General features: G+C 33.7%; 1 protein-coding gene and 1 long non-coding RNA gene across 9 annotated transcripts in view; one reads left to right on the top strand and one right to left on the bottom strand.

Moving 5' to 3' along the window:
• Positions 1–12,500, bottom strand: part of robo1 (roundabout, axon guidance receptor, homolog 1 (Drosophila)) — a 553,775-nt gene that overhangs the window by 488,656 nt on the left and 52,619 nt on the right. For all 8 annotated transcript variants that reach the window (XM_087282423.1, XM_087282421.1, XM_087282414.1 and 5 more), the window contains 1 exon segment: positions 4,775–4,911. In XM_087282423.1, the coding sequence (XP_087138549.1) occupies positions 4,775–4,868 (94 nt within the window). In that variant the 5' untranslated portion in view covers positions 4,869–4,911.
• Positions 5,678–10,427, top strand: LOC147840685 (uncharacterized). The gene is made up of 6 exons (XR_015508861.1): positions 5,678–5,726; positions 6,870–6,903; positions 8,273–8,328; positions 8,422–8,571; positions 8,683–8,759; positions 10,078–10,427. It is a non-coding gene; the product is annotated as an uncharacterized LOC147840685 (long non-coding RNA).

A 12,500-nucleotide genomic window follows, 5' to 3' on the forward strand; every position in this document is an offset into this window, starting at 1 on the left:
AGAAAAAAAGAACATTACACTAAACATTTTCCACACAAATCTTAAAAAGCTTCATGAACCTTTTGCTGAAAGCGATGAATGTTGGCAAGTAGGTATCGCAGCAGCCTGAAGACCTCCAAGTGGGAGGGATTACACCGCAAGTAGGTTGGGTGACCTCCAAGTGGAAGGGACTTAAACCACAAGTAGATTGGGTTTAAGTGGTGTAGGTGGACTAGACATTAATTAAACACATCAGGTTACTGTGAGGTTGGGTTTACAGTTTGGTTTAGGTGTAGACGTTAATAAAACAATGGGTTATTGTGAGGTTGGGTTTGGGGTTGAGTTTAGGTGTAGACGTTAATAAAACAGAACAGGTTACACTGTGAGGTTGGGTTTGGGCTTGGGTTTAGGTGTAGACGTTAATAAAACACATCAGGTTACTTTAGAATTAGGTGTACACATTCATAAAGCACAATATTAAACTCTAAATACGACTAAATAAATAAATAACTCCAGGTTTGCACAGCCCACTTGGAGCTCAAGTCCCACCCACTTGGAGCTGGCACAGACTTCCGTTTATACCAAGGGTGGGCAAACTTGATCCTGGAGGGCCAGTGTCCTGCACAGTTTAGCTTCAACACTAATCAAACACACCTGAACATGCAAATTAGTCTCTTCCGCTGCGTCTGAAACTGCATACTTCCATACTATATAGTACGCTAAAATCAGTATGCGAGCCGAGTAGTATGTCCGAATTCATAGAATTCGAAAATTAGAAGGTGAGAAGTACCCGGATGACTTACTACTTCCGGCGAGATTCTGAAGTGCGCAGCCCATGCACGCTACGCTATCCCATAATGCCCCGTGAGAGAATTCATGAATGGAAGTGAGGCGACGCAACTGACGCAGGTAGGTCACGTGACCATCACAAAATGGCGGATGTAGTACGTCCGGATTCCATTCATACTTTTCACATTCATACTGTATAGAACGTACTTTTCTAACGGCCGAGTAGTACGTTTAAATTCAAATGCAGTACCTACTGAGTAGTAGGCGGTTTCGGCCGCAGCCTTCATGATGACTAGAAATCTATAAGCAGGTGTGTTTGATAAGAGTTGGTGCTAAACTGTACAGGACATCCCCCCTCCAGGATCAAGTTGGCCCACCCCTGGTTTATACCCTTCTCAATGTTTGCGCAGGTTTTGATCTTTGGTTTCATTCGATAATACTGGACTTATTTTTCTACAAAGGTTTGAACTTTGAGAGTGTCTAAACAGAGAGAAAAGTGTGAAAATGTTCATGTTTATCTGAGAAAAGTGTATAAAGTGTGTAATGAGTTTTTACAGCCTTAAAACATGTAAAATAAGTGTAAAAAAATAAAGCTGACTACTTTGCAGATTTCGCCTGTTGCAGGTTATTTTAGAACGTAACTTTAAAACCTATCCTGTAATACGCTGCCAGTACCTTTTCTGTTATTATACAGACTTATTTCTCAATAAATTATCTACATTATATTATTTAAAACTCCTAAAATGTCAATAAAAGTCACTTCGTTAAACTGTAGAGTTGAATTTTCAACATCAAAAGTCGACATAGCAAAGATCAACACCCCATAATACAATTCACAAAAGTAAATAAACGGAAAACACTTGTAAATCTCAAAATACTCTTAATAAAATACAGCTAATTAAGAAACTGTTAGCTGACAGAAACAAAAGCTTTTGTTGTGGTGTTTTTGCCATATTTTTTACAGTGTGTATATCAATTCCCACAACGTAGCCTCGGTTTCATCAAACGAATGTGCCATCAGAGAACGCGTCTCATCATGCTCAGCTGCAGCATCTGTTTACAGCTCCGTTTGGGCTCCTGCATTGCTGCGCTGCGCATCAGGTGGACTGAATTGGACTTCAGGCAGGATGCTCCCGGCTCGAGCCCTGTTCATTAATGCTGCTATATCAGGCTCCAACTATCAATGCGGGCTCGCAAAAGGCATCACCGCATGCCTGCTAGCGACTGAAATTACAGCTGCCTCCAACGGCACACCAGAAAAGAACATTAAACCCGGAGAGACGCGCACCAACAGACCGAGCTGACAAGTAAATTGTTTCTGAAGCAGCAGGCAAAGGGATACGGGGGGGGGAGAATGAAAGAAGGGAAGGTAAACAAGTGAGGAGAAGAAATCATAACGGACAGGAGTGTGAAGCAATAAAGAAGAAAATGGTTGAATAACAGGGTGATTGCGGGGAGGCTGATGTGAATTAGGTAGAGTAAAGTCTAGAAATGGAGAAATGCAGGGACAAAAAGTGTGAGCTCACGGCTGAAGTCGCTCGTGATCAATTGTGGGAATAAACTATACTTTACTAGGAATGTACAATATGCTGCTAGCGATGAAGAAATCATGACACGCTCAGTCAGGTGTCCTGAGATAAAACTCTACGAGATGAAAAGAGGTTTTGAATGAAGCAAAGCTATGGTGAAAAGTTAGTACAGACAATAAACGAATGCAAAAGTTACATGTAATATCTAATTACAAAGCTGAATAAATTATTTTGATGCATTAAATATGTTAAAAGTGAGAGAACAGACAATTAAAATATCTGAAAGTAAATATATAAGTAAATCTAAGCAGCATATTAATTAACATTTGTCATGACAGGAATGTTGAATTTAAAAATGTAGCAAAATAGAAAAATGGTTACTTTAAACTGAAATAATATTTAACAAAGATTATCATATGTTTAATAAAAAATGCATAAGAGACTGATCAAACTTAGACATTACTGTACATTTTGAAAGGTAGTATATATTGAAATTAAACAAAAGCACTGTGAAATAAAATGCTCACTTTCTTACTTGTCCCAATTACGTTAAGTTAATTTAATTGACATTTTCAAAGTTAACTGTATTTTACTGTACTTCACAGTACATACATTTGCCTGCATTTTTACTGTATTTCTTCAGCACAAAAATTAAACTGTATATTTACAGTACATACATTTAACTATTTTTACTATATGTTTATAGTATAGATTTAACTGTATTTTACAATATATACACCTTTAACTGTATTTTTACTGTATTTTATAGTATATAAACACACATTTAACTATTTTACTATATTTTTAATAGTATATATAAATTGTACTGTATTCCAGTATGTTTTAAGTATATACACATTTAAATGTATTTTACTGTAATTTTAGAATATATTCATATTTAAATTATTTTACTGTATTTTTACAGTATACATATCTGATTGTATTTTTACTGTATTTTTAGCCCATACATTTAACTATTTTACTGTATTTTTTAACATAACTATTTTTACAAAAACATATACAAATTTAAATATTTTTACTGTATTTTATAACATATGCATATAACTGTATTTTACTGTATTTTACAGTACTTACATTTTCACTGTTTATATTTATATTTAACTATTTTACTGTGTTTTTACAGTATATATATATATATATATATATATATATATATATATATATATATATATATATATATATAAAATTGTATTTTTACTATATTTTTACAGTCCATACATTTAACGATTTACTGTATTTTTTCAGCACATACATTTAACTATTTTTACAAATATAATATACAAAATTAAATGTAATTTACTGTATTTTTATAGTATATACATAACTGTATTTTACTGTAGTATATACAGTTAACTGTATTCTTACTGTATATTTACAGTACATTTAACAATTTTCTGTATTTTTATAATATATACACATTTAAATGTATTTTACAGTATTTGGGGCTGGCATGCGGTCTCAGTGCTGTATATTTAATAGTATTTGTATTTAATAGTATATACACATTTAACTGTATTTTACCGTATTTTAAGAGCACATACATTTAACTATTTACTGTATTTGTATAGTATACACACATTTAAATGTTTTTTTCATTGTATTTTATAATACATACAAATTTAACTGTGTTTTTTATATTATACACATATTTAAATGTATTTTTACTGTATTTTCACCATACATAGTTTTAAATGTATTTATATAGTATATACACATTTAATTGCATTTTTACTGTATTTATAGAGTACACACACTTAACTATTTCCTATGCATGCAACATTTTTTTTTAAACAGCAAAGATGCATCGTCTCCGATAAGGCACAACAAACTGTTAATTTGACAAAGCAAACATTTATCTTACTTGTATTAAAATACAAGTCACATAGCTATTTTTAAGCCAATCTTGCAATGTATTTTTGGCATTCCCGATACTAACAAGCAAGCATACTATCAATCAAGCCATGTTGGTTTAAAACAACGGCATGCTAAATAACTCATTTTGAGCTAAATTGTCCTTTAAAAAGCTTCAATGTGTCACATACAACTAAATGTATTCATATCTCAAACCCGAGATAAAAGGCACACAAGCAGAAGATTGCAGTCGGCTCTGACTGATGTCTGTTGTTTATCTTGAAATCCCCCTTTCGTTTAACATTATTCATCATTCACCTGAAATAGAGAAGCAGTTGATCTGACAATCCCTTGAATGGTGTCTATCACACAAACAGACAGTTCATCATCTGACTGGAAAGGCAGACAAGATGGGGAGGGAAAAAAACACACCAGAGCCACATGGGAAAAGCACATAAGCCTGCCCTGCAGAATATAAAAGTCATGACTGTTTTGTGCAAGTGTCCACATAAAGACACAAAGCCTTTTTGGAAATTCATGTGCAATTAGTAGGCTTATGTGTCTGTTCCCCACAGCACATAACACATAGGCTCATGCACACTTACCTGGAGCCAAAGGACCCTCAGCAAGCTCTGGATGGACAAACTGCAGCAAGGTGAAAATGATGAGGACTTCTGCGCCTGACCATGTGACCTGCATCTTTCTTACAGATCTGGCATCCCTGGTTGTTTCCAAGAATAATCTGGAGAGACAAAGAGAAGTAGTTAAATTGTAGGACCAACCATTGGCACAATTGCAGATGAGAAAATTAATCAATTCAGGTGGCTTAATGCTTGGTACCGAACTGATTTACTGATCCACTGCTGCACTGAATCAAACACAAATATTCAGATTTAAAGGTGAATATTCTGGTACTGAAAGCTGACAGATTTAATAAGCTATTCTCTCATGCAGCAGACTGATTTGGATCAATGCTCAAGGCTGATATGAGATCTCACGCCCGGTAGAAATATCGCCTGCTGGTTGAAAATGAATCTATTGGTTACTGTGATCAACCATCTGCAAAGTAGAAGAGCTCTGAGACCGCATGCCAGCCCAATCTAGCCTGGAACCCAAAAGCTAACAGTCAGCAGTACATTTCTTTGGACACAGTATTGTTTTGATGAAGAGAACATGCAGAGCAGCTGATCTTTACCTGAGCCAGAATTATAAAACTGACAAAGTTTTGCAAATGTGAATTGCTTTTGACCTTTTTTGCACACACTGTAAATGCGAATAGTATTCCTTACTATCAAAATTCTAGTGTGTTTACTTAATTTTAAGCTAATTGTTGAGTTTACTAGAAATGCATTAGTGTTGCTGACATAGTAAGGTATAAAGTTCCCATAACTAATGTAATTTGAGTAAAATTGCTTATAAGGGCTAAGCCATGCTGTTACGCATGCGTACTGGGTGGTGATTTCCCATCCCCCATCCCGAGTCACAACCAACCGCCACCCAGCACCGCCATTGAAGGACAGGATTTCATATTGAGAAGATGTACTGCTGTAAATCAAGGTAAACTTTTCGTTTTAATTACTACTTTGATTTTATTTGTATAGTATCAGTAATCTGTTTATTTCCTGCACTTTGTGAAATTGTTTGCTGTTTTGTGAACTAATTAATAGCCCATGATGTTTTGACTAAATGTTTTGACCACTGCACGTTATTTGCAATACTGTCTACTTTACTAGATAAGCTATTTTTAGCTGCTTAGTCCTTTTTAATAACTATTAATAATTTGTAAAGTTAATAGTAATTTGTAAAGTGGGCGTTATGCTCTAAAAGAGCGGGCCGCGCCATTTTAAATGATGCACTGAGAGAGCAAGAGCGCGCGCAATGATCCGTTCAAATAGATATAAAGTTAACTCATAGCTGTAGGTCTACATTTTTAAAAAAGAAAACGAAACCTATTTATCCGCATTACAAATACAGTAACGTTAGTTATCGCTGAACTTTAGTGGCGCTTGTTGTGACGAAAATATGCGTGTTTTTTTTTTTAAGATTTACTTTTATGAGATCACCTGCAGGAAGCTCAAAATGGACCCGTGAGTGTCGTAGGTAATTTAGGATTTCGATGCGATTACGATTCGTGTCACTGTATGAGGCAGATACATATTTACACATGATGCTAAAGTGTGCTTATGCTAACAATCCCTATGAAACTTAAAGTTAAACTTATGAAAATGCGAGAGATATTTAATTAACTCATTTATTTGTTTTATATGCTATTTGTCTTTTCTTTATGCCGTTTTGAAGGTTTATTCCAGTGTTGCCGTTACGTTATTGAGTGTTTTGTATTGCTGTAATGACAAATAACTTAAATCTGACCAGACGCGACTGAATATGTGTGATGGATAACGTTAATGATGAAGTGGTATTACTCGTACAACCAAGCACAGAAACATCCCTTTGTTTGCTCAATATCACACAAAGGCATCAACAAGCCTTTGTTATAAGCAAACTTTCTGTAAAGAAACAGGCTTTGCCAAACCTGTTAGTTTGCATTTTTAAAGAAGGTTTCACTAATTTTTAACAATTTAGGGCAAATAAATTTGAACAATTACAAGGTTGTTTAAAATGTAGCACACCATTAGAGTATTGTGAGTGGCATATTTGGTTAGTAATATCATTATACCCTTTATTTATTTTTTATTTCAGACTACCAGTTTGTGAGCTGATATGCAGTGGAAATGTAAGTTTTGCACTTACACATCAAAGAAAACTTTTTGAACAATACCGCACAAGCCATAGAACAAATTCATGAATTGTTCTATTAACGTTACCTTGTCTCCATACTGAGTGTCAGGGTAATTTTAAATCGTTTAATGCATTAAAAGTACATTTAACAAAATTCTCAGCAAAGAACTGCATGATCAAGAATAGTCCGAATAATTTGTCCATTTGAATAATCATCTGAGGACTAGTTAGAAATAGGGTTGTTGTGTTGTGATACCATTAATTTATGTTACAATACTATACCAGCTGAAGTATGGTGATACCAAGTAGTATTGCAATACTGTAATTCATAACTTAAATCCATGAAATAAAGAAAAATGTAAGAAATAATATATTGTATATGTTATTATAGGCCTACTTGAATTTAAATAATTCATAATTTCATAAATATTAAATAATTTGCACATCTCTTCACCTAAAATGTATTCATTCCAGCAAAAAAAACTACATTAAAATAAAGATACATAAAGAAAAGAGCATTTTTCCAACAAACCTAGGCTATATGAAGTGGTCAAAAATTGTTTCCTGTTGCTATTTTGGGTTTTTCATCTATCATACTTTTTTCCACACTTATTATCGGATAAGAATCCAAAGTAATTCAAAATTTCACTTTATGAGTCATTCTTTTTAATAGATTGTCACGGTTGTTGTAGCTATTATATCATATTGACAGGAACAGAAATAAACAAATTCCGATTCAAAATGAACCATCACAAAATATGCAATAGGCTACTATAAAAGGCGCAAATTCTACAGTTTTACAACCTTAGAAGGCTCCATAGACTATTAAAATACAATGATGTATTGTTGCTGAATCGTGTAAGTATTTTAGTGACTTTTTCACATGCAGCATTATGTATTGTAGGCAGACTGTTAATGACAATACTACCGTTTACAAACTACAGTGGCACCGGCAGTATCTTGGAGCCATAGTATCACGATACTACCATAGTACCGGTAAACCGTGCAACCCTAGTCAGAAAGTTCAGTGTCCTTTTAAAGACATCAATTGAGACAAATATTTATTCCACTTTTAATGCGCATAAAAGTAAGGCACACCAGCAACAATGCCATGATTATATTTAATCGGGGGTTGTGTTTATTACTGTTTGGTGACAAGTATATCTCATGCTTTTGATGACAGGCGCCGGGAGTATTTGGCAGCTTTTATTATTCAAGAACATTTAACTATGTCATGTTAAAGTGTAACATCTGTTGCTAAATGGCATTGCATTGTATCATTGCATGTGTTTCTGATTTCTGTTTTTTGTTTTAGAATTTCGCTTAGCCATGTCAATAACACTTTACGTTTTTGTGCACAACAGTGACATCCAGAAGGAAGTCATAGAGGAAACATCAGCTGATGCAAGTGCTGCAGAAGGTTTGTTTACTTTTCAAAACTTTGTGTGATTTTGTGAATTTGTGTTTTTGAATGTTATTAATGACTAATAATGTTTTGATTGGATCTTTGCAGAATTCAATCGAATATCAGGAAGAAATGTGAGATCCAAGTTCTACGCTGCATTGGACACACACTGCTCGTTTGATTGAAATAAAAAAATAAAAAAACAGGAGAAAATTGCAGAAGAAAACTAGAAGAAATTTTCAACATGTTAATTCAAAGGTATTTTTGTGACATCATCTTTGAATCATAATTTGCATTTGATTGCAATAAATTGCATTTGATGTTTTCATTGGGCTATAATGCATGTCTACCTGTCTTTACTTTTTCAAGGTCATCTGGCAGCAGTTCTCCGGGGTCTTTCAGTCCTTTAGAGGGATGAGTCTAAAGAAATTTTCAGGATGTGTTTTGTAAGTAGTATTATTGTTTCTGCTTTCTTAGACTGGAAATGAAGCAGTCATTCCAGTTTACTTCACTTATTAATAAAAATTTTCAATTTTATAAAAATAAAACAAATGCATTTAATGTAAGTATTTGAAAGTAAGAGGGATGTTATATTATGGCCTTTGGAGCAAGAGCATTGCTATGTTGCAAATACAGCAGCTTGTGCCGTCACAGGGTCAGTTAGCTTCATAGACCAGTGAAGTAATGAATGCATTTCTTTAATTTTTAAACACACTTGTTTTGAAAAGGAGGAAGATTAGCTTGAAAAAAAAATCTTAATAAGTGTAATACCTATGTAATATGTTGAGAGAAATATAATTTCAGTTGAAAGAACCTGCTGGATTAAGATGTAAAAAGATAGTGTTAAAAGCCACAAAGTCAAAGATGCTCCGTATCATAACCAACCCTGTGAAGTCACCTGCTGTGGGATTGTAGATGGCTGCACCCTTGTTCTAAAAGCCATACTAAAACATCAATTTTCTTATTAAAAATAGTTATTAATACATTTTTAAAAAGTGTGCTAAATAATGCAAACTTGACTCACTGCTTTAATCTAGCAAAACCAAATGCATTCATGAATCGGTTCCCAATTTATTAAGTTTTCCCTACAAAATATTTATATTGATTATGTAGCACCAATTGGTCTCTCACACATTTGCATTTAATTTCTTGAAAATGTTTTAAAAGTACTTTTACTGCAGTTTGTTTTATTACATTAGTGTTTCTTTAATTAAAAAAAATTATTGTTCCTTTAGAATAGTATCATGTTCAAGATACTGGAATTTAGTACCAATCTCTGCTGCAATTTTAAGCAGCAAATTTCCTGCTAACATTTTAAGCACTTTTGAGCACATTTTTAAACAGCACTGTTTTGCCATTCTGTTCACATGCTTAACAGAAATGACACTCAACAATGCTCAAATGTTAGCAGGAAATGGATGTTTTTAAAATTACTATATGGATTGGTAATACATTCCACTATCATGACAAGCCTAGTAGAAGCAGTACAGGCAAATCCATCGTGTTGGTCTACATTGAAGAAGGAGCACCATAGCAAGGCCTTCTTATAAGAAGCATTTGAATGTAAAATGTACTATAAACACAAATAGTCATGCTAATAAGCAACTAGTTAATAGGGTAATTGGTTTCTACTAAAGTGTTACTAAATTAAGCACAAGGAATTGTATTTTTTTCACCTCTGCTTTTGGTCTCCTGGCCACTACAGGCTTTATTAGTGCCAATTAGAATATCAAACTTTACTTATTTTTCTTTCTCTATTCATAGGATGTAATTGTAGAGTCGGACTTCAGTGCAGAAGATGTTGGCCTGCTGACTGTCGTGTGTGAAGATGTCTAAAGAACCTCATTATGGATGCAATGTGGGCCTTTATACTGGAAGGAAAAGTGGTTATGGACTTTGCCACATGCAGTATGTCTCTTTTTTTGCTTTGATTTACACACTGAATTCGGACTACCCAAAGACTTTGAGCAATGCATTTGAATTTGTTCAACGTGTGTTGCTTTTGCTGGGAGGGAAGCGTAATGTGTTTTATTCGGCGAGTGCCTATATACTGCTGTGCTTTATGTTTAAAGGTTCAGGTATAATGGCATGTTTAATTACAAAGTGTTGCTTTTTAACATGTTGCTGTTTGCAGTGTTACATTTAGGACTGCAGCATTTTGGTGTTTAAAACACTTTTTTTTTTTTTTTACCGAAAAAGTGTATTGTGATTTATAGGGTTGTCAAAAGTATTGAGTTTGGTACCAATCGCTACTGAAAAAAAAAAAAAAAGTCCATCCATTTCCCACTAACATTGCAAGAACTGATTGCCCATTGTGTTCACATGCTCAGTAGATATAACTGATTGGCTTTGAAGGTCATTATTTTTACCACACTTCACCACTGTTCACCAGGTGCAAAGATACAAAGACACTGGATAACTTCAAAGCACTGTCGATCAGTCGATTCATCACCAGATAGCTTATATGTTAGCTTCTAAACAAATCAGCTATCGACATGGCTTTGAAACACTTCAGTGTCTGTGTAACTTTGTTTGGACTCAGTGAAAAATGGTAAACCTATGACAGTCACAGCCAATCACAGTCATTTCTGTTGACCATGTAAACACAGTGGCCAATTAATGGTGTTTAAGAACGAGCTCAGTAGCACTCAAATGCTGGTGAGTAATGGATATTTTTAATATTTCAGTATTGATTGATACCAAACTCAATACTTTTGACCACACTAATGTGATATTTTCTGTAGGACAATCTAAACTACACAGTCTAACAAATCAGCTTTAAAGCTAAATATCTGTTCCTCTGTGAGTGTCTATATGCTGCCATGTTTAGAGTGCTGGTGCAATGGCATGTTTAATTACACTAATTCACGTTTAAATTCATGTTTAAATACACTAATCTTTTTTTCCAAGTGTCAAGTATTTAAAGTTTTTTTGATAGATTTTTAAACATTTTAGAAAACTTGTGTTTTAGGGTTGAACATGTTTATTATATTTTTTGTCTGTATTGCTGTTTACAGTATATTACAGCACTTTACAACAGGTTTTTACAAAACTGTATTGTGTACAAGTGTATTGTGATACTAAAATATCACAGGTGTATTGTGAAATTCTGCTATTTTTGTCAAATAAAATGTTTACATTTAAAACCTGTATAATGTCATTACTTGTAAGTTGAACTACATATTTTATGTTCAGTTTAATTGAAGAAAATGTGGAAACCGATTGCACGTAGTTTCTTTAGTTGACATTACTTAAAATGGTGGATTAAAGCAATGTTGAGACTACTAGCATTCAAGATGTTAACTGAACATGGTAGAACAATATTAGTTAAATAGAGTTAATAAAGTAATCTTACTATAAAACCCTAAGTAAGGTTACTAAATAATGACAAGTATGTTAACTAGAATTTTCTATTAAACTTACTTGATTTTTAACAGTTAGTTTACTTTATAAGTTTTAGTTTTCGTACTTCAAGGCAATAATTAAACTTAACTTAAGATTTCCTTGTAAGTTTATATTACAAAAATAAGGCAATCGGTTTCCAAACTTTTTTTAAGTAAACTGAACATGTTAGAATTTACAGTGCACTTGCTGAAGCTCAAAAAATAAACTGGATTATTTAAAATGAGTTTAAAATGTATAAAAATATTCAATTTAAATTTAAAATGAAATAACAAAAAATGTTCTATATTTTTTAACCACAGTTTTAGTGACAATATTAAACATATTAATGTTATTATTGTACACACATCTATTCTAATTCTTATTCTAACTATGCACTGCCTGAAATAAGTCTTGTCGTCGATCTCAGTTGTAAGAGCAACAAATAATAACTTGACTTCTATTTGATCATTTGGAAAAGTGGCTGAAGGTAGATTTTTCAGATGAATCATAACAATCATCACAAATACTGCAGAAGACCTATTGAAACCCTCATGGACCCAAGATTCTCACAGAAATCAGTCAAGTTCGGTGAAGAAAAAAATCATGGTTTGGGGTTACATTTAGTATGGGGGCGTGCAAGAGATCTGCAGAGTGGATGACAACATCAACAGCCTGAGGTATCAAGACATTTGTGCTGCCCATTACATTACAAACCACAGGAGAGGGCAAACTCTTCAGCAGGATAGCTCCTTCTCATACTTCAGCCTCTATATCAAAGTTCCTGTAAGTAAAGAAGGTCAAAG

Source organism: Danio rerio, chromosome 15 (assembly GCF_052040795.2).
Source record: "Danio rerio strain M-AB ecotype USA chromosome 15, GRCz13ab, whole genome shotgun sequence".
NCBI classification, from domain to species: Eukaryota; Metazoa; Chordata; class Actinopteri; order Cypriniformes; family Danionidae; genus Danio; species Danio rerio.